The 27,665-nt window shown below is 31.9% G+C and overlaps 1 protein-coding gene across 35 annotated transcripts in view; it reads right to left on the reverse strand.

Annotated features, from left to right (window-relative positions):
* Positions 1-27,665, reverse strand: part of LOC105232556 (microtubule-actin cross-linking factor 1) — a 152,694-nt gene that overhangs the window by 52,045 nt on the left and 72,984 nt on the right. For 13 of the 35 annotated variants that reach the window (XM_049451128.1, XM_049451127.1, XM_049451126.1 and 10 more), the window contains 6 exons: positions 27,086-27,535; positions 23,387-24,305; positions 21,621-22,251; positions 21,418-21,553; positions 18,850-18,933; positions 16,804-17,025 (listed from right to left, as the gene is read on the reverse strand). In XM_049451128.1, the coding sequence (XP_049307085.1) occupies positions 16,804-17,025; positions 18,850-18,933; positions 21,418-21,553; positions 21,621-22,251; positions 23,387-24,305; positions 27,086-27,535 (2,442 nt within the window). Of the gene's footprint in view, positions 1-10,944; positions 12,622-16,803; positions 17,026-18,849; positions 18,934-21,417; positions 21,554-21,620; positions 22,252-23,386; positions 24,306-27,085; positions 27,536-27,665 lie in introns of those variants that run through there. The other 22 variants (XM_049451130.1, XM_049451145.1, XM_049451146.1 and 19 more) reach the window with 7 other exon arrangements.

A 27,665-nucleotide genomic window follows, 5' to 3' on the forward strand; every position in this document is an offset into this window, starting at 1 on the left:
AATTTTTTTGTATTATACAATAAGCAAACCAAATTGTTCGTTAGTTTATTTTATGTTAACTAGTTAAAATGGCATTGAAATAAAAAAAAAATACACTGGGAAATTAGTTACAATTTCCCGGTGGTTTTTTGTCACAATGTATAATAGTTTTATTTACCTAATGCCAAAGACAGATATGTACTTGTAGTACATAATGCAGTATGCTAAGGAAACCATAGGTGTGTCAGCCGAATTTTGAATTTTTGTACCAAAGCAAATGGAGTTCTGTACTACAATAGAGTTCAGGAAATCATTGCAAAAATTTCAAATCGACTTTCTATGTCAGACCATGTTTATTTGCGTGCAATAGCGCGTAAAAATATAATTGCAACCCTGTTTTAGCTGTCATTTTACATAAAGACATATTTCGCCGTTAAATTGTTGAGGAAGGTAAGTTTTCAAAAGATTTTATAATTTCTATTAAATTATAAAGATTTGCTACAGTTTTCTTTGTTAAGAATGAATGCAGAAGGTGCGCCAATTCACAATAGACATGCACAATAGTCATTCTCAGTCATTCAGATTCTGCAATGGGTACTCTCGTGCCCTTGTATATTTCGGTGTAGGATTTTTACAATCCGCAATCCCCCTTATGAATTATGGTATGGAATTATTACAGTAGTCGGAAACTTGCTGTCTTCTGACTTTTAGTTCTAGCAACAATGGCACAATGATCAAGTTCACCTTTGAGTTTCAAACGTCGTATGACGTTGTTATTAAAGGGTTAGGGTAGTAGAATTTTCAAAAAAAAATATTTTTTTTTTGCATTTTCGTTAAGTGTAATATCTTTAAAATATTCTCTGAAAAATTTCACGTTGATCCGATAATTAGTTTTTGAGTTATTCTACAAATAACAAAGATAGCTTGGGCACTTCACAGCGCTAATGTGAAACTTTAAACGCGTTTTTCTCAAAACTATGTTTTTTGAATCGGTGACAACTGCAACTCGAAAACCGTTGAGTAGATTTTAATGAAATTTATACAGCTTTTAGAATACATAATAGACTCGGGCCTGATCGAAGGGCTTTTATTTTTTCGAAAATTTCGATTTTTTAAGACCAATTTGATTTTTTCGCAAAAATTTAGAAAAAAATTCATTTTGTTAATTTTGAAAAACAAAAATAAAATCCTTTGATCAGGCCCGGGATTATCTATTTATAAAACTAATTTTTTCTGTCCGATTGTTTTTAGATGAATCTCCAAGGACTTATGACTTGTCACCGCAAGTACCTTTTTTTGGAACAGGGTCAACACAAACAAGTATAACTTTGAAAATTAATTTTTTTTTTTGAAATTTTCGTGAGTTCAAGTCAACACATCCTATAATAATGCCATGTTACTACTTTTGTAAAATAACATGATTTAATAGCAAAACAAAAATACCGAAACAATAACATTTTCCATTTCTTTGGTTTTCAAAGTACAATTTTTTTTAGAAGCAGCAAACTTAGTTAAAATCAATCCAATAGTTCTCTAGAAAAACGCGTCCTAAAATCTTCGCCGATTGTATCCAACAGAGGAATGTATAATATTTTTCGCAAGCTCTCACGCAGAAATTTTCGCGTTTTCTTTGTCGGTCGCAGATTCTTGGTGTTTCTTCGTCAACTTTCAGTTCTGCCGCAATTTTTTTCGTTTCTGAATAAATGGAAATGTTCCTCAGCTTTTTGTCTTCGATTTCGGAACGTTAAAAGTAGAGTATAGTATCTATCATATTTGATGCCTTTGCTCTGATCGATTCTTTCTGAGGAATCACGCTGAGTGAATGAGTTTGAGATAGAATATCACATAGGCAGAGATAGAACATCACATAGGTAGATTATAAATGGATGCGATGAGTATCGTATCGTTGCTTTTCCCGCTGTTTCCTTATTTTTCCAGTTACTAATTTTCCATGTAGGAAAACTTGGAGTATAAACCGCGGAGAATATACAAATATCTACCGAACATATCACAAATAGAGCTGAATGCAGCATTAACTTCAAGTAACTCTATCAAGCCGCGTTGCTTCAAATTTAGCACTTTCAGTTATGGATATCTGATTGCTTTTATTAACAATTTAATCTACATACTTTGCAACTTCAGTGGTATCTTAGCATTATTTATTATTTTCAGAAATGGATTGATTCTAGATTTTTATTTTTTACTTTATATTTTTCCAGAGTAAAATTACCAATAATTTTGTATCAAAGCCCTTTTGTTGAAATAAATCTTTTATACAGTTTGATCATTTTTAATACACGTAGAGATAGTGTAAAAGATTTCCTTTTCCTCATCATGGAATAAAGTATTTTGAGCTTATTTTTACATAAGCTGATGAGTGTCAATGTATGTATATACGAGTATGTACATATATGTATATCAGGACTACGCCCACAAAATGCCATTAAACGGAAACCTAAAAGTGCCATAACTAAGCACTAAATTAAGATATAGAACAGAACTTATGGCACATGCCAAATGCGGCAATTTTGCTCGTTTACCTTACCATTGAGCCAGAAATGGTGCTAATTGCTGAAAAAATAACATAGAACCCGAGGCGATGTCGCTTGGAAAGGTCGAGCAGTTTCAGTTCTTGCACAAGTTGCAATTTGCACGCCAATTTAAGATATCGACGTAAAATACGCCAAGTCATTCTAACGGAAAACGGAGTTGTTGCGAACGGCGCCGAATAGACTCTCTACGGTCTTCGTATACACTCTCAGCTCAAAAAAGGCTATTGAAAAAAACGACTACATGAATCACTCATTATAATTGAAATTCAGACAAAGCCTTTCTGATATTAGTATGCCAGTGCGATAAAAATGATCAGATGGTCCATCCTTTGAATCAGATAAATACTATCGTAGCCACCATATACCTAATATAAAGCAATTCGAACATCCAGTTGACTTCATACCACATATTCCGGCCAATGTTATTTAAATAAAATTGAGAGATCGTGTTTTGCTAAAATATTATAATAAAACTAAAGGAGTCTACGACCTTCAAAATAAGTTAATATGATACCGATTTCGTCGAACAATGAAGCTGAACCCTCTCGCTATATTTCTCAGTTTTACCAACACCTTAAACCCTTTACCTGGCCATGTGACAGAAATGTTACAAACCCTATTTTTGACTGTAATTTTACCATTCTTATTTAATATAGTCATATTAGTTTATGTAACACAACTGGTACAAACTGTGAATAGTATAAAAGTAATAAGATAGAGCGAGACATCCCTATTGTAACGTATTTTTGTGCCAAAAGTGTAGTGCATTAAGTTTGGTGATTTCACAACAAGTGCTGAAATTGGTGACGAAAAGCGGGTTTTGTGAATGTGAAAAACGCGTTTTCTTGTTTAAATACATTGGGTGAGCATGTAATTTAGTGATTTTACTAAGTGTAATCGAAAAAAAATTTCATTCGTCTTTTCTATATTGTATTTATTGTTTGTTACATATATGTCACATTGCCTTACAGCGCGAATATGTTTTTAACAGAATGTCTAAAATTTTGAGCAAGGGTGAAATTCGAGAAATTCTTGACGAGAGTGAAGATGGACTCGATTTTGATGATGATGATGATGTGGATGATCCTAATTATAATGAAGAGTTAGTATATGCTGATTTTGATGAAGTGGTTGAGAATATATCAGAAGATATTGAAAATGAAAGTATGGAATTGTGTGCAGATCCGTCGAACGATGTTCTGCCCATTTTGGCAGAGAGAGCACAAAAACAAAAAAAAACGTTACAATGACATTCTCTGAAAAAAAAAAGAATTTAGTTTTGGAAGAGCACCAATTGCGTTTTACAGGCAATACATCATTGCCCGATGATATAAAGATTATCGAAGCGCCAATTGAATATTTTTTCTACTTATTTCCAAAAGAATTGATAAAGTTTATTGCCAATGAAACAAATTTGTATGTTGTCCAAAAGGACGTTAATGATCCATTTCGTGTATCAGAAATGGATATTCAGCAATTTATTGGAGTAGTTTATATGATGTCCTTAGTACAACTTCCTAATGTACCCAGTCACTGGAGCAAAATTGGTACATCCATGATACAGGAAGCGATGCCGCTGAAAAAATTTGAAAATTTACGACGCCGCATACACTTTAACGACAACAGCAAAAATTTGCCGTTCGTCTGATAAAAATGTTGACAGAATGTACAAAATACGCCCGATCCTGGATGAGTTAAATAAGAATTTTGCAAAAGTGGCTCTTGAACAACATCTATGCGTCGATGAACAAATATGTTCCACAAAAGCCCGAAACCTTTTGAAACGCTACCTGCCAAACAAGCCTCATAAACGGGGTTACAAAATATTTGTTCTCTGCGGGACAACTGGATTTGCTTACAAAATTGAACCGGAAACTGGCAAAGAAAATATCGTTGGGGATAACGAGCCGGATTTGGGAGCCTCTTCCAATGTAGTCATGAGACTGTCACGTATGATTCCACCAAACCAAAATTTCAAACTTTATTTCGACAATTATTTTACTTTAATTCCACTGCTCGTATACTTGACAAATGAAGGTATATTCAGTGTGGGAATAATTCGGAGGAATAGAATTCCCAATTGTAACCTAACAAGCGAAAACGAATTGATGAAAAAAGAGAGAGGATCTGGCATAGAGTACGTGTGTCAGGCTGAAGGAATCGACATTTCAACAGTTTCGTGGAAAGATAGTAAGATTGTAAATCTCGCATCGACTTTACTTGGTGAAATACCAAAACGTAAAGTAAAAAGTTACGATAAAATTCAAAAGAAGTACGTTGAAATTGATCGTCCGTCTATTGTTGGTGAATACAACGCGCATATGGGTGGTGTAGACCTTATTGATTCCATCATGGGAAGATATAAAATAAAACTTCGAAGTACAAGATGGCAAGTTTGAGTATTTTACCACCTATTAGATTTAGTGATGGCAAACGCTTAGCTTCTATATAAAAAAAATCGATCCAATAACACAGAAAAGTTGTTGCCTGCGGCAGAGTTTCGCTTACAGATCGCGAAAACACTTTTAAAATACGGACAAAAAATCAACGTCAAGAACACTAGATCCCTCGAGCCACAAATACAAGCGAAAAACGCAAAGGACCAGCGCAGGACGCCCTCCACAAGCTTTACGACTTGATCAAGTTGGTCATTGGCCAATATGGACGGAAAAGAGGATAAGATGCAAGATGCCTAATTGCAAAGGAGTTACCCAAACAATGTGTGAAAAATGCGGAACTGCATTGTGCTACAACAAGCATAATAACTGTTACCGTGCATACCATTTGACATAAATTTAATTTTCCCTTGCCAGGCAATGTAACATATCTGTCACAAAAGATATTTTCTTAAATAAATAGTAAAAAAAAAAAATTAAAAAATAAAATCTAAGAAAGTTGTATTTATATTTTGACTGACGCTACCGAAAAACCAAAAAATGTTCAAAATTTGTGGCCTTGCCCGATTAAGGGTTAAGTAACTATTTAACAAGCTTTGGTTCCTGCAAGTTACAAGAGTGATTACCCCGAACTTAGCCCTTCCTTACTTGTTATACACATCTTCTTTATTGGCGTAGACATCGCTTACGCGATTATAGCCGAGTTAACAACAGCGCGCCAGTCCTTTCTTCTATTCGCTACGTAATGCCAATTGGAAATGCCAAGTGAAGCCAGGTCCTTCACCACGTGATATTTCCGAGGGGGTGGAGGTCTTCCTCTGCTTACCTCGGGGGGTATTGCGTCGAAAACTTTCAGAGCTGTAGTGTTTTCGTCCATACGTACGACATGACATAGCTAGCGTAACCGCTGTTTTTTAATACGCTGAACTATAACAACATTGACGTATATCTGATACAGCTTTTCGTTCCATCAAATGCGATATTCGCTATAGCCAACGCGCAAAGGACCATAGACCTTTCTTTCGAAAATTGGCATATTAAAACAACTGACTTTTGAACTTTCAATACTTAAAAAAGTGAATTAAAGGGAAGATACCCCAGAATTTCCAAAAAAAAATAAAAATAAAAAATAAAGTCCCAAAGTTTCATTGGTATACTCCGAATATTTTCGAAGGAATTGGCTCCAGAATCTGCATAGCTACCAAAACTTTGAGGCTCGTTTCCTCGAAACTAACTTTTTTACCCAACCGTCAAAAGTACGAGCGAATAACCGATTTAATTGAACTAAAGCGTATTTTTTATAGACAATTTTATACTCAAGTGCGTGATAGAGCGCTTGTCCGAGAAAAATGGCATTTTGACATTATTATTATTATTATTGTATTTTGAGTGTGCTGCCGCTTGGTCACATACACTCGTGGCCACGCAAACCTTACCACTCAAAAGTATTGTGCATACTTGACTACGTTTCATAGCGGTAATTTTATCGGTATAGAAATTTTTATTTAGAAATAAGTTAATGACATGTTATTAACCAAAAGTATTAAAAATTAAAAACCAAACACATTTCTCTATAGATAAATCAATTGAAATATAGTGAGCTTTACGAAATGAGCTGAAAATGTAAAAGACTGACATGCGATGAAAATGTGATATTTTTATTTTTTTAATTTAATTTCATTTACACTACAAGTATATTTTAAATTAATATTTTATTTTATTATTTTTTAATTGAAACACGAAGTTTAGAAGGTGTATCACTTTAAAAACAATAAAATCGGCCGCTTTTGTATATGCACAGAAAAGCTAATTTGTGTTTTACTCATTAAACGTAATAAATTAAAAACTATAATTATAATTAGATAACATAATTTAGTTTACTTATGCTTACCAAAAGCATAAAAAAACAAAATTGAGGAAAATCCCGAACGAACGAAAAAGTCCGAAAATAAATTTAAGAAACTATAGTGGTAAGCCTTGCGTGACCACGAGTGTAATTAAGGACACAAAATTTAATTTATTGAATTTTTATTATTTTAAAACAAAAATTGCGGTAAGTTGTGTAAATCATTAGGGTTGTCAAAAAAGTCTTGCGGTATTTTTATTGAATCAATTCGTGTGGCACCCATACGTCGAGCTTCTTAGTGACTCTAAGCTTCTTCAAATTGTTTATAACGGTGACTACTATGCCGGTCTCTATCGACCAATTCTGCGATTTTATCGCAATTTTCGACGAAAGACCTTCCGGAGCGTGGCGCATCTTCGACCACCTCTACACCAGAACGAAAACGTTGAAACCATCGTTGTGCGGTGGAAATGGAAACTGTATCGGGTCCATAAACTGCACAAATTTTATTGGCGGCTTGAGATGCATTTTTGCCTTTATCGTACTAGTACTGTAAAATATGCCATATATTCCCTTTATTTTGCTCCATGTTTGCGACGCTATAACTCACGAACGACTTAAAAGAAACGACAATCAATCAAACGTGTTAGCGCGTGAAATGAGCTTTCCAAAGAGGTATAGCATGACCCGATGCGACGAATAAAACTAGAACTAAGCGCTTTCAGCGCCAACTATCGAAAATACCGCAAGACTTTTTGACAACCTATTATTAACCAAATATTCAAATTTAAATAATAAAACTGTTAGACATGGGTCGAAAAAAGAGTTGTACTCCAGAACTATTTACAAGTACGTGAAGGAAAAAAGTCCATTAGAGCCGTAGCGAATGAGCTTTTGTGCTCAAAATCAATGCTTAACAATGCTTCGATTCATTACGGAAATACTGGGAATAATATAAGAAAGAACCGACCCAGAAAAACTACTTCAGAGGGCGATAAAATTCTAGGCAAGATAAAGGCTCAATTGACCAACGATGTATTAACACGAACCATCAGATGTCGTCTTCTTGAAAACGGGCTACGGGGATGTACCGCACGAACAAAACCGCACATGTAAAACAAAAACTTAAAGGGTAGTATTAAACTTGCAAAGGAGCATGTAGGAAAACCTTTCGATTTTTGGAAACCAATACCGTGGAGCGATGAATCCAAGTTTAACTTGTTTGGATCAGATGGGAAGTAATTAGTTCGGCGCCCACCCAAAAAGGAACTTCACCCTCAGTACACTTTAAAAATGGTTAAGCATGGTGCAGGCAGTATTATGGTTTGGGCTACATTTTCGTGGTACGGTATAAGTCCTATTCGACGGATAACTTAAAGAATAGACCAGTATTTATAAAAAGATATATTGTCGAATACCGCATTTTGATCGAAAAACCATCTTCACCGATGAAGCTAATTTCTGGCTGAATGACAAAATATGCGTTACTCCATGAGTCATCTTTGCATCCCGAAAAAATTAAGGTTTGGTGCGGTTTATGGGCCGGCGGCGTTATTGGGCCGTACTTCTTCCGTGATGATCAATATCGGCACGTTATTGTGACACTAAGGTCAAAGAACACTGAATACGATTAACTCAGTGGACGTCCAAAAAGAGCTGTTACGGACGAAAGTATTCAAAAATCACAAAATGGATAGCTGTTGATTAAATTAAGTTGGTTGAACTGAGCTCCCTAAAGATATCAAAGGATTGTTGGGCATATCAATCATGAATAACAAGTAAGGACGGGCTAACCGAACATACTCTTGCAACGATCAAAGACGCGGAAATACTCTCAGGTGTTGGCAAAACTTCATATAAAAAAATTTGAGAACTCATTATTCATTATTCGACGAAATCGTAAATAAATTACAATTCAATTTGGTATTTCATTATGTTACATTACAGATCATAGACTCAATTAGTTTTAAAACTATACATATTTTACTTCCTATCAGAGAATATTATATTAAATTATCCTCAAATATATCTGAAATAAACTTAAACGAAGAGGCTACACGTTCTACCCGGCGTGGACCACTTATAGTCCACGGGCACCGGGGGTCCACAAATATTAATACTATTAACCACCATACTACAAAGAGATATAGTGTTAAAATAAAATAGATTGGGGAATTATTAATTTATATTTGTTGTAGGCGTTTTATTTTTTATAGTTCTTTTTAAAACAAATCTATAGATAAAATGCGCCGGGTAGAACGTGTTAATATATTGAATTGATGTGTAAAACGTCAACCAGGGATATACATATAGACATATGAGATTAAGACCAAAGTCTAGACCAACTCAACAGAAATTATTATATCGCCACCTAAAATGCAAAAGAACGTAATTATAATCAACTACTTCATATTACATATATAGTTATAGGTACATACATACATATGTCCAACATTTTAAAGTTCAGCTATCAGGTACATATAACCCAGTTTTAACCAATATTTAAATTTTGTTGCAGTCATGTTCCATTTTATATCGTTTTTCATTATTTTCCTGTAAACTCCCGAAAATGTTGTTACGTTAATTCGCATTTTAGGTGACGATATGTAGTATAATATAATTTATTTATTAAAATATAATTTTACATATTTTCGGCAGTTAGTTTTGCTGGGATATTGACCGATATATACAATATACAGTATAAGGCCAAACGGAAGTTTGAATGCCTGAGGTAGACATACATCTTATTACAAGAAAAACAACAGAAAAAGACGCTCTAATATATAGGGATTTAAATCAACACGATGTTTGAAAATCGTAATAATAGCTGCATATAAATGGGAGCTAGGGCAAGTTTCCTTCGATTTTATCCATTTTAGGCACAGAGATTCCCAGTTAGAAGAAAAAAACATATACATATTGGCTGATGTATGATATAAAATTATCCGGATGTTCGAAAATCATTATATTAGGTACATACATATATATATGGGGGCTAAGGGAAATATTGACCCAATTCAACGCATTTTTGGCATGCAGACATATCCTAACTTGGACTCGAGTCCACATTTCCTTAAATAGCAATATTCTTTCAAAATTTTACCGGAAGTTATTAATTGATAATTGATTTGTATACTGGAAAGTGAAAAAATCTGATGACATCGGACATAGGAATGTCATGATAATATTTCATACTAAATTATCGCTAGAATAGGTCTTAAGATATGGATCTTAACATAAAGGTAAGCGGCGCCACGCCCATCGTCTTATTTTGACACCGGCTAATATAGTGCCTTTAAGTGTCATCATGAATGTAAAATTTAATATATCTGATCCATTTACTTATTGATTTATCACACTTTTAGTTGTTTTTAATAAAACCGTTATATGAGCAGATTTACTCACGTTACAGCATGCTCAGATAGACGGACGATGAGTTAAACATCCGGATTTGAACACGTGTGGTCGTTGATGAACAACCGTTAGGTAAACAAAACTATTTTACTCTGTAGCAACATGTAGCAAGAGTATAAAAATCGACCGAAAATGTCTATAACAAATATAAAGTTTATTTTCACTTAATACTGTGCTGGTCAGTAAAAACATTAACTCGGTAATTTGGTAAACTAAAACCGTGATTGTTGTTACGCGAGAACATATGTACTTAGAGATGTCTGAGTGTCCGCCGTCCAAAAATTCAAAAGTTTGGAACACACCGAAAATGTTTCAAAATTATACATAAGTATGTATGCATATCTTACACACTTGTACAAAAACTTAAGCGAATAAAGATGAGCTAAAAATTGTTTCGGAACGGAAAAACATATAATTTCTTGTTTCACATAAAATAAATCGGCAAAGTTATTTGCTAAAGTATTTGTTAAAGTATTTAGCTATATAATGAAAAATGTAATAGTTATGCACAATAACGCCGTGTTGACACAGCCATTCGAATGACATCATCAACTAATTATTTATTATTGAAAGCAATAACACAGCAACAAGATTGAATATATTATATTTATCTGTGCATAAAATAGCATTAAACCAACTAATAATTCATATATATTAAGTTAACTAAAATGCTATGCAATTTTAATTTGTTTAGAGACTAAGCACTTTAATATACATATATATGTATTGTTTTTTTTTATGAAGAAACAAAATTTACGAATAACAAGTACGCGTGCTGCTTTATTTTTAAAGCAACTTAAGTAAAATACAACAAAAATGTAGATACAAATAGTCGTCGTCGTCACTCAAACATGACGCTTGCGTTACTGAAAAGTTTTCGTAGCAAATATGATATTTCATAAGCTTTCGCTTCAATTTTAAGGTTGCCACATACAAAAAAAAAACAGTAATGCTATTTTGAACCAGAACAACTTCACGGAAATAATGCCAACATGGTAGAGCAAGTTAAACATTTATTTGAAACTTATATTAATGTTAGCGAGGTGGCAACTTGTTCAGAGAGGCAATATGAAAGCTTTTGGTAAAGAGTATTTCTAACAAAACAATATAATAAAAAGAGAACGCAAGCGCTGCTGACATTATTAACCCTCTGAAGAATAATAGCGCTCTCTGACACTCTCAATATATGGCGAAGCAAGAATGATAGAATATAAGATTACGACACTAGTTTACCGTTAGTTTTTTTCGGTTTAGCTCGTGACAATTCTTACAAAAACAAATACATTGTGCAACAATTTCGTGACGTAAAAATTTTGCGTTGAGAAGAACAAGCATAGAAATGCATACAAATTGTAAACAGAAAAGTAAACACTTTTGGAAATTCCCAAAATAATATTAATTCATTCGTCTTTGTAGGAAAAATTTCAGTGGAATGTTTAGAATATTGTTGCAAGAAAAGATATATGTAAGTAGTTTCAGGCACATCCACAATAAATGTGTGCATGTGTGGAAATTGTTCAAATGAAGAAAACCAGTGAAAGTGTACTGTTGTATTTATTTTAATTTCTAAGCATAAATATATTAATTTTTTAAAATGAAATGTGCAGTGGCTTGTTGTAATAATTATTATGCAATTAAAGGATCGAAAACGAGTTTTTTCAGTTTTCCGGCCGATTTAAAAGTTGCCAAAAAATGGGTGTTATTTTGCAAAAGAAATGATATATTTAATACTAAATCCTCTTTAATATGCATCTTTTATCACAATTTCATACATCTGATACATCTGAACTTATAATATATGTATATATTTATATACAACACAAGAAACGTCTTCTCCATTTGAATCACAACTTAATAGACAATTTTATTATCAATAGGCCGATATATTTCTTTAGAAATGATTCAAATCTTTTCACTCAACAATATTCAATCGCTTCACTAAAACTTCTCATTAAAATCGAAAGAATTAATAATATTTTGCGAATTTACAAATTGTTTACTTTTCTGTTTACAATTTGCAAGCCATTTGACAGTTTTTCACTCTTGTTCTTCTCAACACGGAACTATGACGTTTCGTAATGGCGGTCGTCGTAATCTTGTATTCTATCATTCTTGTGGTGAAGTATCTTACGGTTGGATACAAAAAATTTCATACATTTGAATAATTATCCGACGAAGTATTTTTGAAAAAAGAAGATAAACTTGGTTATGTTTATTATTTGCACAACTATCCTTTTGAAACTGGCATCTGAGAGATTTTTTGTTCTTCTCTCTATTTATTCATTACAACTTGGCATTTGCCCTTCAAGATATCAACATTAGCCACGAATAATCAAAATATTTATGATTATTTTAAAAATTAACCTTATGAGTCCTAATAATAAGAAGCTTTAAATGATTTTAATAAACATATGTTATACCAATGTTTTGATATAATTTTGTAATTTGTTCAAATATAGACGTACACATATACATACATATCGTCTCCTAAAATGCAAAACAAGGTATCATTTAAAAAATAATTGAGTATATAGAAAGTTAAAACTTCTGCTATCTGTTATATCCAAGTTCTAATGAAAATTGAGAACAACATATCATCAATCGCATGAGTTTCGTTCGTTCGATTTTCGTAAATTTCTGAAAAGTGATGTTGCGTTTTAGGTAATGATATATATAGATATAAATACAATATATGTAGGTATACTATGCAGCAGCATACACTTAGCGCAACATGTTGAAACACTAAAAGTAAATTTAGTAAAATGTGCGCTCCATAAAAACTATCAGCAAGGGGTGTATTCTGAATTAATACGAAGTTCAATATTTATAATAAATTATAAGGCCAATTTTCTATTTAACAATACCATAGTATGAGGACGCTGAGAACACGGTCATAAACATTCGTTACGTCATCAATATTATTATTACTAGTTTCGACCAAAAAAATATTAAAATTTCATTATATGTGAAGGCGGAAGCGAATCAACGTTGACAGAATACAGGTTACGACAAACGTTGACATCATAGAGCCAACGTCGTCATACTTAAATTAGAACGTATTTAAAATAAAAAAATCATTAGTTATGTCACTGTTTTCCTTTTTGCGCTTTCATTCACATTATTACGTATGCTTGATATACATATGTATATATAAATTATTTTGATATATATATATATATAACATAAAAGGCAGCCTACGTAATAATTTAAACAAAAAGTATATATGTATGTATTTGGCAATCATGGCAATCTGTCAACTAAGATCTTGATCGTAAATTTTTGATGTTATTCATACTCAAAACGTTTTGGCATACAGCCTCTACTTGTATTGTTTACAATAGCTTGAAATATTCATGTGGAAAATGGACCAACGACTAGTGTTTATCAATGGTATTGTGAATTCAAACGAGGTGTCAGATCACTCCAAGATTGATTTCGTGAAGGTCGTCAAAAATTGTTGTTTGTTGTGTTGTTTCGGAAATTATTGATGCTGTGCTCAAACTAATACTACCAGATCGTCTTACGACTTATCGTCAGATTTAGACAATTATACTCGTAGGCTTTAGTGTGACCAGCATACAATTTAATATAATAGATGAACAATGATTGTATTTTTTTGGTTGGATCTCACACAATTTGTGAATTGCTCAAAAACGATAGAGGTATTTTAAGACACGTCTATGAAATAATGACAGATGATGAAACGTGGATTTATGCGTTTCAACACGAAAGTAAAAAGCAGACGACAGTATGGATGTTTCAACATGATCCGAATCCAACAAAAGTAGTTCGCTTATAAAACACTTTCAAGCAAATGGTTGTTTGCTTTTTTGGAACAACTGGACATATCCCAACTATACCACCAGAAGAAGGCAGAACAGTTACGAAACATTTTTCGACACCTGAAGAGGCGGTTGATGCGTTCAGAGTGGTTGTTTTGCAGATACCTCAGTCAAAGTAGCAAAAGTGTTTTGAAAATTGAGTAATACGCATACAAGCATACAAAAGTATATATCGTCACCTGAAATGCAAAATAACGTAACAACATTTTCGGAAATTTTCAGTGGCATGAATGAAACACGAAATAAAATGGAACAAGAGTGAAAAAATAATTTTAATATTGGTTAAAACTGGTTAATATATGAGCGCAGAACCTGAAAATGTTGGACATATACAATATTATATATGTAATTTGAAGTAGTGAGTCGTAATCAATAGGATACTCAATTTCGAATTTTTTGATGATACGTTATTTTGCATTTCAGGTGACGATATGTAGATCTTAATAGAGAATTTTGAAAATTTGAAGAACAATAAGCTCCGATTATTAAAATTTGTTTTTGATCTCTAATCCCGAAATATAAAAGTCAATCTACGTAGACGTTTTATCTATATTGGGTAATCTCATTTAATTGATATGAAAACTAGAATGCCTTACATTTCATATAATGAATTCATGTTCTTGAAAATCTATTAAAATCATAATTTGTGAAATAAGTGAAATTTACTGGCATTAGGCACAAAAGTAACAGTTTTTCGCCATGCAAAGTAAAATTTGTATTTGGGATTTCTAAGTATTGCTGTTTTCTTTGGGACAGTAGAGAGTAGACAACAATTATGAAGTAAAAGAGTGGCCAAGAGAGATCAATTTATTCTAGGTCAGGCTGAAGTGAAGAACCTCTCATCGATCCCAAAAAAGTTTTTTACCTGTAAAAAGCTGTATTGATGAAAAATCTTGTTAAAGCATTAGATAAAGACCGAAATGCATTAAAATACCTACACATTTTTACTAAACTAAGCGATGCCAAGGTTAAAGAAGGCATTCTAAAAGTAATGTAATGTTGAATTGGCTGCGTGGTTGTCGTTTAAAACAATTGTTTTTAGAAAACAGAAAAATATAAACCAAGTAAAAACTTGTAAAAGTATTTCTGGAGCACTATTGCAAATTGAGCTGTCCCATGTCCCTCAAAGGGTTATATACATACAATTAGAAATTTCAAAAAAAAAAAGACTTTTTTATTTTATTTTCTTAATTTAAATATATTTAAGAATACACACAGAAAAGTATATCGTTCTGGTGAATATTTTCGAAGTTACAAGCGCGTTTTTCTCAAAATGGTGTTTTTAATGTCTAGCATTATTCGAAAACGACGAAAGCGAGCTTCTTAAATATATTTAATAAAAATTAATTGGACATTTTTTCTCACCGATAAATAATCTTTTATAAACAATTTAAGACCGAAATTTTGGTCAAAAATGGATTTTTTTTAGAAGCCGCCATTTTGTCACACAATTTTATTTTTTGGATCAATCAATTTAAGAATTTTCTCAGAAAAGGATCTGGAAAATGCGCTTTCTCGGCCTTCTAACTTTAAAATCCACATCCTCCACTCACATTTAAAATTCTTTCCCAAAAATTTGGGTGCGGTTATTTTAACAATGGAGCAGCGATACCAAGGCAGATAGGATCCGGCAATAATGAAAAAATACTGTTGATTCCTTATGAGGGAAAGCGATTAGCAGTATAAGTGAAAGTCTGCATTTGCGAAAAAATTGTCTACAATTGATTTCGTATAAATGTATTTTGGATTAGTTGTAGTAAATATAACCCGTCATTTTGAAAATAACTCTTTTATTTCAAATTACAGTATGAAATATTTTAGAAAAAATAAAAAAAAACATGAACTATGTAAAGAAAAATATGTACGTAATGGAAAGATTTTGAACTCAAATTCGTTATCACACATCTGTCACAAATTCCACGAATTCGTAATTTAACATTGGGTAACTTAGAATTTAGAATTTAAGAATTTAGAATTTAAAAAATGATAAAATTTAAGAGTTTAATTTTTAGTTTATTTGGCATTTATAATTTGCATTATTTTTTGAATAAACATCACAATGTCTGTCTTTAATTGCCATATGGCTGGATCGTTAGTCGTAAAATATGTTCGTATTAAGGCGTCAGTAGGGAAATCTTTTTTCAATTTCTGTTCCCTTATACCCTTAGAATTATTGTAGAAATCCACTTTACCATTGGAAGGTTTCGAAAAAGGCCCCGTTCGGAGTGCTCGGAGTGCACATCTCAAATTATAAACTCGTTTTTCTCAAAAGAAAAATAAAATAACTACTTACTGATTTAGTAATACGTATAAGGGATACAATATTATATGCATATATAAATTTGTGATTTATGTTAATGTAATTTCATTTAGCTCGATATTTTTGCACATACTTATTTTTGCTCTAATTCCTGATTTTGAATTAATTTTAAATATAATGAACTTTTCGTATGAACTTTTATATGTATATAGTAACGCTAAATCACTCAGGTTTACTAAATCAAAATGAATTCCGGTAAATATAACCAATATAAATATATTATGCCAGAATTTTTCACACGCATAAGGTTTTTATGAAATTAGAAATCCACTGTTTTATGTCAACATTGGAGCTTACATACCACAAATTTTTTAATCGATTTTTCACAACAAAATCATAAGACCATGTTTGTAGTTTTTGAACATATGTTTGTCTAAGATTTTGCGTTATTTTACAGTTTAAGTGTAAACGCATAGGCGCGTAAAAAACATGGCTTTATTTTTTTTCAACTTACCGAATTATTGATTCCATTTACTTCTACGGCAGTTCTTAAACGTTGAGTAATTAATTCCAATAAACGATTATACTTTGTATTCAATGTAGCCAAATAACTACGGTAATATTCTGCTGCGCCCGGATCGTTTTCAATTAGCAGAATATCACTGCGAGGTGGCAAAAATGAAGGACATACTTCTAATATCCAATCCAGAAATCGTTTACATTTACCATCATATATCTGATTTTTTAATCCAGTATGTTGCCGCATATTGGCAGTTTATGTTATTTGTTATAAATTAAATCGGAGTTAACATGTTAGAATTAATATTGGGCATGGTTAGCATAAAAATATTAGTAGTTTCATAAATTATATAGTTTTAGTGTGTATTTTAGCAAATTATTTACAAGAAAATTTAAATGCGAAAATAAAAAACCAAATATTGAATATCAAGGAACATGTTACTAATTTACGATCTAAGAATGTCATAACGTGGATAATTAAAGAATACAAATGAGAAAATTCAGATCTTTGCATTATCAAAAATTTAAATATATTAATTATCCAAGAGGTGAATTTTCGAAATTTAATATTGACATATTGTTAGAATGTTGAAACCCTAGATCAATCCTGCCAATGAAGGCGACCAGAAGTGTCATACCAATTATCTGGATACAAAACAAAAATTTGACAAAAACAAAAATTTTTTAATACCAGACGCGCATATAGTAATCATACTATAGGTACTACGATCAAATACCAGCGCTTTACCTCTGTTACTTCATGGTAGTTTTTACAAAACACAGCTAAGAAGGGAAAAAGCTCTTTATTCTTTTAAAATATTCTGTCAAAACGACTATTAATAAAAAAATTACCTTTTGAATACAAATATTTTTTTTTTCGAAACGCCAAGGTCACGTACAACTTTATTTTATGGCGGATTTTAAGGACATAACTTAAGGCACAACTTGCGTGAAATTTTGAAAAAATCAATTTTTTCGATATTTCGATAGTTAGACCTTTAAATTACATATTAAAATTAAATATCAGTTTCCAAATAGTTTGAGTTATAGTCATTGTAAGAGTAGCCGCTCACTTCAATCCGGTCCACCAGTAAGAAAACGCGTTTAATCTTTAAACAAAAGTTTTCGAATTTGCTGCAGTAATAGCTCAAGCACAAATGATCCGATCATTATAAAGTACAAAGACTAAATCGTTTTTTGATGCGATCAAAATCAAATTTTGGCAGGCCAAAAACGATTAAATTTGGGGTAAAATTTAACTTCTTAAGTCATTGTGCGGAGAATATCTATAATTTCCATTTACGGAGAAAGGCGGAATCACTGCAGCAGTGGAGAATCTGTTTTTAGCGCCGTCGGAGACAACTCATATAACTCAAAAATTTTTTATTTTTCAAAATTTTCGCAGTGTATTCTTGAAACATGTATAAATATACTCTGGAGTTTTCAAAACAATAGATACGGTGTTTCTTTTTTCAACCCCAAAAATCTACTTTTTTAAGCTGTTACACTAAGTGTGCCCCTTAAGCGGTCCATCCGCCTGTGCAAGGTGTAACTTGAGTAAAAATAAAGATATCTTTATGAAACTTTGTGTTTCTTGGCACCATAGAAAGGTTAATAATGCAAATGGGCAGAATCGAAATATTGCCATGCCCACAAAATGCTATTAATGAAAAACCTATAAAATTTCATAACAAAACTTCCTAATAAGATAAAAAAAATTTTAACTGGTATAATGAAACGCATCAGTCACTGGTATCTGCAGTTTTTAATTAAAATAGACCCACCCTTAAACTAATTAAGCTATATCATTCAAAATTGCTCAGGAAGATTAAAAAACTGCTGGCACTTGACTCTTTAGATTTTGGGATGAATTGCTGGACATTAGAGATACGTTATTTGTCAATAATATTAAAAAATGTATTAGTACTATCTTTTATTAAAGCAATTAAGAAAATGTATTTTCTATTTGTATTAAAACAAAAACTTGTTGTCTTTGATTGAAAGAAAATATGTAAAAAAAGCCGCTGTAAGTATATATTACCTTCGCTTCGCGTATTATACGTCCTCCAGCCACGTTCACATTTTCGATTTTAGGTTTTCGTTCTTTAGCAGCTTCCAAAAATTTCTGGTTAATTTTGCAAATTGTTGAATAATTGGAGCGGAATTTGTACAATCAAATTATTTTTTATATTGATGTTTTTTTGTTTTAAGATTATGTTCTATAATTTTTATATGTGTATATGAATATTAATATAATAAAAATAAATCGGTCACTACATTTCAATCTGTTAAATTAAAGTAAATATCTATTCGCACATAAATCCAAAAAAAATTAAACTATAATTCGAGTATATACATATGTACATACATACAATGTGCATAATATAAATTGATATAATATTTTAGAAAATCTTTATTTGACAAAATTATATTAAAGTTCCATACATGTGTTGTCGAATGATATGTGTTGAAGAGAAATTTTCTGGTGTATGACCTTTTGGGCACACGAATCCATGTTGGCGAAAACTTTAAATTTAGCTTTTTGGAAAATAACGTCAAATCGCAAAAAAGACTGTTTTGAAAAAATTCTTGTCAAAATGTAGTTAAATATATTGGGTTGTCAAAAAAGTCTTGCGGTATTTTTATTGAATTAATTCGTGTGGCACCCATACATCGAGCTTCTTAGTGACTCCAAGCTTCTTCAAATGGTTTATAACGGTTTGATGACTACTATGCCGGTCTCTTTCGACCAATTCAGCGATTTTATCGCAATTTTCGACGAAAGGCCTTCCGGAGCGTGGCGCATCTTCGACAACCTCTACACCAGAACGAAAACGTTGAAACCATCGTTGTGCGGTGGAAATAGAAACTGTATCGGGTCCATAAACTGCACAAATTTTATTGGCGGCTTGAGATGCATTTTTGCCTTTATCGTACTAGTACTGTAAAATATGCCGTATTTTCTCTTTATTTTGCTCCATGTTTGCGACGCTATAACTCACGAACGATTTAACGACAATCAATCAAACACGTGTTAGCGCGTGAAATCAGCTTTCCAAAAAGGTATAGCATGACCCGATGCGACGAATAAAACTAGAACTACGCGCTTTCAGCGCCAACTAGCGAAAATACCGCAAGACTTTTTTGACAACTCAATATTAACAGGCTATTCCAAAAAATTTATATGCGAATTACAAATTGCAAGTCGTGAATGGCGAAATGATTTGAAGAGTATGATTGCTTGTAACAAAAAACTGGATCTTTTGAAAATCATTCTCAAACGAAGATAATTTATGTTACAAAAACCACTTTCATTTTTGTTGGCAAAAAACATTTTGTTTTTCTTTATATGCAATTAGCAAAACTCCCATATACCACATATATGTATACTTTAATACATCTACGATGTTCTCAATTATAAGTAGGTAGTTCAAAATAGGTAGTAGTACCCTCCAACGATCGCAGCGTAGGACAATTTATACTAATAACATATAGTTATCTTAAGATATCAGGTGACAAAAGTTATTATAATTAAAAGTAAAAGTAATTTTTTTTTATCTAAAATATTTAACACATTTGTATACATGTATTTATGTATGTATTTAGTAACGCAAGCGTACGGTGTTAAATATATCGTAGTAAGTTAATATAAATGTCTAAACTGCTTTTGAAATAATATTTAAAATATTGAATGTATAAATATTTACAGAAGGACAAGTATGATAATTGTGATACTACCTCTATGTAGTAAGGTACTTATACAATTACTGTACTTTGACAGACAACATATATTTCTAGTTTCTCTACAAATTTACGACTGTTAAAAATGCATACACAAAATATAAGCTCCTATGTACATACGGTAAGGGTGTTTTTTTTTTTTTTTTTTTTTTTGAATAATCTTGTTGCTTAAGTGTAGAAATTACTTGTCAAAAGATTATTACAAAAGTTCATATGCACATAGGTTTGAAAAAAGATATATATTCTTGTATTTTGATATCTACGAAACTATTTCCTTACACCACTTTACATTGTTAATACAAATTAAAACAAAAAATTGTAATGTGTTAAGTGTAATCAAAATTACTAATATTGCTTCTTCTATCTACATAAAAAGTATTTTATTATTAAGAAATCAATTATTTAAAGTATGCTCTCCTTTCATATACAAATATAACATGTATATATGGGTATGTGAATTGTGGCAATATCAAACGAAAAAATGCCATTTATTTATACCAAATGTAAATATACCTAATACAAAGCGTTGATGCAGCGTTGACTCTGATAAAATTAGGAATTCTGAACCTATCATATATAGGTATCTAAACTAAATTATTCAAAAACTAATTTAACATGATAACTGAAACTTCCCAACAAGTGCTTCATGTACAAATTTACAAAAAAAATTATGGCTATTATGCTATATAATTTATTACAGAGCCATTAAGCAGTGCCGCATATTTAGACTGGTCATGTTTAATTAAGTTTTTTTTTTTTAATAATCGGATAATTTAATAATTTAAAATATATGCGTTTGCATATGTAAAACTAATCATAAAGTCTTCACTTTGAATTACGAATTTAAAATTTCTTAGTGTTTACTCACATCCAATTCATACGCCGAAGTCGCTGTCGGTAGTTCAGATAATTTTTCCGTTTGCCCATCTATCCAAGACTCTTCAACTTGAATGCCTGATTGGAGACTTTTCAATAAACCAATTGCTGTTTCGCAGGAACGCATTCTAATTATAGAATAAAAATAAATATAGTTATTGAAACAAAAACAAAAAAGTTAACTTTCTTAATTACCTCTCAGCTATTGTATTACAAATGGTTACCCATCGTGTATTAAGTCTGCCAATATTGGTATGAAGACTCTTTAAATCAGTCAAAACCTTAGTTGGAACTCCCATTCGCCCTAATTGATCAGCTGCATCGTTCATTTTATCTATTTGTGGTTGATGTTGGGTAATTTGTTCTTGAATATCAGTCAATTGATTATACACTCTTTGAAGACCTTCAGCAGAAGATGGTAAAGTGGAATTAGCAGCCAATTTGCTTTCAATGTCTGAAATAAAGTTTTCATTTTCTTCTAATCCCATAAGGGATATATCTAACAACTTCAAACGGTCCTTATGTAAATCGCTTTGAGTATGTAATTCATTCCAAAGTTCTAGCAAATTATCGAGACTCTTTTTCAGAGCAGGCGTTTTGAGTGGAATATTTCTAAAAGTATTTTGAAGATGTTCTATTTCGGGATCAAGTTGTTTTAAACGTCGTTCATAATCCTGCCGAATTTCCTGTACATGTTCTAAAGAATCCAAGTCACGCGGTAAAGGTGCTAATATAATTTGATCTAATTCGCGAGCCATATCTTCCAACTTGGATTTAATACTTATACATTCTTCAGTGAAAATTCGGCTTGCTTGTTTGCTTTCCTCTGAAACAGAATTATAAAATATTTATTTACAAAAATTTAGTAATATTGAACCTTTATAATTTTTCTTATGAAAGAAGTGCTTCATGACTGCTGTAAATGTGTTAATCAACTGACAAATAGATAAAAGTAAATCTAATAAACCTATACTGTTATTACTGTAAATGTATAATAACTGTAAAACTCTACGTCATACAAAAGGTTTGCTTCAGCAGTTCTATTTGCTGCTAGCTATCGGGAAGAAGAAGATTACGAAGAAAAATAATTGACAAGTTACTCTTACATTGAGGGGAACAACGAAGATGTAAATAAACAGGACGTAGCAGACACTTTCTAGTTTTTGATAATCATATCATTATCACCACTTGAAAATTAATAAATCGAATTTTTATTTTCAAACTCAAAACTATGAACAAAATAAAGGCAAATGAGTAAAATATCGCTTGTTTAGACATGTGTTTAACAGGTGTTTCTTTACATGGCAGTAGCTTCCAGTTAACAGAAATTTCACTAGCAGCTCTATCTTATTTATATGCTCTCAACTTTTACTCTCTTCGCTCATTTTTCGGATTAAGATTTCCAGCAGAAACTTTGCTAACTAGTGATAGTGATAGAAACGAACCTAAAATCATAAACAAAATGTTTTAAGCATAACTATCTCCCATATACATATGTATAACTGTCAACCCTCTCTACACTTAATAGCTTTACTGCTTTGAACTGTGTGGAAACGACGAAACGATATAAGAAAACCAATTAATTTAATTATAGTTCAATACATAATTGACCAATCTAAATCTAAAATATATTTGACAGCATTTCTCAAACTTGGTCATACGCCCTCATCTTCACAAAATGTTTATTAAATGTTCAGTACGGTTGATTTAATTCCAACTTAGACACAAAGACGGTATAGCATTTTTAACAATTTATCAATTAGTACAATAAAATGAGACATGTTATTATTTTATTAATTTTTTTGTACTGGTGGTACACATATAAATGGATTTTGAATTGCAATTATGCCCATGAATTAAAATGATAAAAGATATATTTAATTACTTATCATTTGAATCACCTAAAACAGACGGCGTAAGGTATCAAAAAGGAATAAAAAAAAATTAAGTAGAAATCTTACCCTCTGCATTGGCACGCTTTTCAAATTCATCAAATAAACGGTTTACTTCATCCATTTCTCTCCTTAGACGTCTTAGCTGCGGATCATTTGAATCACCTTCACTAAGTAACTTTTCCGCGTCTTCATTTAACGCCCTGCGTATAGCGGATCTCTGATCTGACCCCATGGCCAAAAATTGATCAAAGTCCCAGCTTTTTACAACACGTATGGTAGCAAAAATCATATTTTGACGAAGTCTCAGGTGTTTTTTCTGCCATAAATTGACTGTGCGATCAAATAATCGTTTTAATCGTTCAGCGGCTTCCACCGCTTCTTGATCTGGTGGCGGTATTAGCAAACAAGCACTTGGAATAGAGGCTTCCTGACCAGTAGATGATCGTATTCTCCATTTTACACGTCCAGAATTATCTAAAAGTAAACATTTTTCTCCTTTTTCTATCTGAATGTGGCCTTGCTGCTTGTATGCACAAATTGCTTGAATTGTATATGGATTATTCACTGGTTGGCGTCGTTTGTTTAGTGGAATAACAAACAATGCACGCTGCTGTAGATTGGATACAGTTTCACCAAATGTATTCAACTCTTCTCTCAAATCCTGCATTCCACGTAAAAGATTTTCACCTTGATCCAAACTAAAATCCGATTGAGAGTATTTACTGTTAAGAACATCATCACGTTTAATGAGCCATTGTTCAGCGTCTTTTATTTCGGTGAAAAATTGATGATATTCAGTAGCATGTTTAAGGTGAACTTCTAAACATAAAGTCAATTGCAGAAGCCATGCCCATTGCTGTTGCAAAACAGTTAAGTGAGCCTCAATACATTTGGAAGCAGGATGTTGTTGGTTGAGTAGCGATTCCCCTCGATCAAGTATAGTGGCAAATTGTATTTCGCGTTTTTCCAATTCCGTCATTAAATTCTGAACAAATAAAAAAGAATAGTAATAGTAAAATAAAGGAATCATAGCAATACTGAAGGCACAAACAACAGTTATCCCAAAAATTATTCTAAAACTTATTTGGATATTTCCCTAATCCACACAAATGCTAATCTATCATACGTAAATTGCCTTTTATATTTCGGAATTTGACAATCTGGAAATTCACAAATCGTAAAGTTTGATATTTTTATGGTATGAATTCTCAGACGGTTTTGATATACGAGCGCTATTTGTTTTGTTTACAGTAACTTAAAATATTCCTGACCTGACAAATGACTTATTATTCTCGTTCATAGAAAATAAACTAAGGTAAACATTTTTACACACCTGAAGAGGCGCATGTTTTGGAGATACTTCAATTAGAGTGACAAAAGTGCTTCAACAATTTGCTCAACGCGTTCAAAAGAATTAGATCTTAAGGGGTTAGGGGTAGTTAGAATTTTCAAAAAATAATTTTTTGCATTTTTTTTTCGGTAAGTGTAATGTCTTAAATTTCACGTTGATCCGATAATTAGTTTTAGAGTTATTCGCCAAATAACAAAGAGAGCACTTCAAATCGCGTTTTTCTCAAAACTATGTTTTTTGAATCGGTGACAACTATAACTCGAAAACCGTTCAATAGATTTTAATGAGCTTTTCGAATACATAATAAACTCGGGCCTGATCGAAGGATTTTTATTTTTTCGAAAATTTCGATTTTTTAAGACCAATTAACTGTTGTTTTTTTTCGCAAAAATTTAGAAAGAAATTTCCTGATCCGCCATTTTGTTAATTTTGAAAAGAAAATAAAATCATTCGATCAGACCCGGGATTATCTATTTATAAAACTAATTTTTTCTGTCCGATTGTTTTTAGATGAATCTCCAAGGAGTTATGCTTGTCACCGCAAGTAGCTTTTTTTGGAACAGGGTCAACACAAACAACTATAGCTTTGGAAATTAAATTTTTTTTTTGAAATTTTCGTGAGTTCAAGTCAACACATCATATAGATAATAATGCCATATTACCACTTTTGTAAAATAACATGATTTAATAGAAAAAAAAAAATACTGAAAACTCTCATTTTTTCCTGCCTCTGACTATCCCTAACCCCTTAATGGATAATATTCAGCAAAACAATAAATCAATTTTTGATGATTAAAATTTGTTTTCTTCTCGAATACCGAAATATAAAAGTCAACCTACGTTCATACCATGCCTCAAAATATTTTGTGGCCACAAATCTGCACAAATGTGTTCTCTCAGTTTCACTGGAGAGCACTTTAATGTGGCCACAAATCTGCACAAATGTGTTCTTTCAGTTTCACTGGAGAGCACTTCAATGCCATGACAGCGTTAATCCGGATTAACTGAGCACTTAATCAGATCCAAACTTGCAGGTGACAGACGGCAGTTATGCGAGTTTTAAACTCTCGTAAACAACTGATTGTCATTTTTTTTTTTAATATTTTCAATAAAAATGGATAGAGGTTCTCAACTATTTATTTTTATAACATAAAACTTCTTGTTTTATTACTGAAAATTTGCAAAATAGCTGTTGCCAACGAAAATGCAGCTAACTCTCTACAATTTTGTGGGTTAAATGGGAGTTCACTAACTCCTGAATTAATCCGATTAATGCAGTTCATTAATGCAGTTAATCCAGATTAACGCTGCTATAAATGTTTAGATTGATTTGTGATATAAATAGACAAATTTTTGTGGTTAAAATCTCTCAGGATATATTAGTCAAATAGTGTTCTTTAAATATCACTACATTACAGCTATTAATGTAATTTACCATTTATATTTGAAAATTATTAGAAAGGTAACTCAAGTTATTTTATGTACCTATTTAACAGGTCACATAATCTAATAAAATAAAGTCAAGTAGTACTGTTAAGTTATGAGGACGCATTTAGTATTTTTCTCTCATAATTGAAGTTGAAATATTCTTTCAAAATGCAAAATACAAATATCCTTTGATACAAATGTCTTAACAACATTTAATTTAACAATACATATATTGCATTTATATTTACATGTATTTATGTATGTATTGGGTTGTCAAAAAAGTCTTGCGGTATTTTCGCTAGTTGGCGCGTGAAATGAGCTTTCCAAAAAGGTATAGCATGACCCGATGCGACGAATAAAACTAGAACTACGTGCTTTCAGCGTAAACAGAAGCCAACAAATAAAAGTTAATTAAGGTTCTGGTGAATTCCGTGCCTTTATGATTCTGAAGGAGGAATTCCTTATTAAATTGAAATTTCTTTACTCATCTCACACTAGAATTTATCATTTCGATTTTGAATATCGCAATGAACAAAATCAGTAAAATTATTCAAAATGAATTGAATATTTATGTAATATCTTTCCTTCAAACTTACTTTAGATGGCGGTGTAGCAACGGACGCCTGAAAATAATTCTCAACTTTTTGTTTCCACTAATTATAAATTACATATATCATAAACTTTGTTCATAAAACTTTGCCCTTTTTATTACCACAAACCCAACAAACACGGACTAAGAACAGTAGCATTGACCTGAATTTGTCTCTGAATATTAAAAATATGATCACGTCATTAATTAATCGTCACCATCACAACATTGTGTCAACAAAACACAAAACAAAATGGGTATAAAAAATTAGACAGCAAATTATTTGTACAAACACTCGAAATGTGTTTTCAGAATAAAGTTAGTTTTCCGCTACAAATAATAAAACCGTATTATGCGTTTAAAATAGAAAAATGTAAAATCTCCATAATTATCTTACCTCGTTTCCGCTTCCAAACATCCGCTTGCATAATGTAAAAGCGAAAATTAAATAACAATTGCGTTTATTCAAATATCTTACCTCATAATAACGATGGACCGACGTTAAGTCCAAGTGCTTGTCTGTCCAATCTCTAGTAATTTCAACAAGTTCTTTTTCATTTAGCCATTGTAATTCTGCGGAAGCTTCGGCTAAGAAATTTTGAAGTGAGTCAAGATCCGAAAGCCGTTTTGTTGAAGTGGTGAGCAGTTCTGCATATAATTTTTGTAGATGATTGAGGCGTTGCTGGTAAAGTTTCAATTCATCCCCAGAAAATTTTGATTGTTTGCGTTCGTCATTTAAAATGTTGGAATGGAATTGGTCAATTATTTTATGATCTTCTTGCTGTCTTCTGTATTCATCTTTAACTGACGGCAGATCTGAGCCATAATCTGCTGCATGGAGCTGTTTCTAAAATACACAATATAGCATAACACGTTTATTTAAAATAGGAATATCAAACGTATAATATAGAAACATTACCAGGTTATGCATTAATGTTATTATACTGCTTATTTATAAATATTATATGTCTAAATCG

This window comes from Bactrocera dorsalis, chromosome 3 (assembly GCF_023373825.1).
Source record: "Bactrocera dorsalis isolate Fly_Bdor chromosome 3, ASM2337382v1, whole genome shotgun sequence".
Lineage (NCBI taxonomy): Eukaryota > Metazoa > Arthropoda > Insecta > Diptera > Tephritidae > Bactrocera > Bactrocera dorsalis.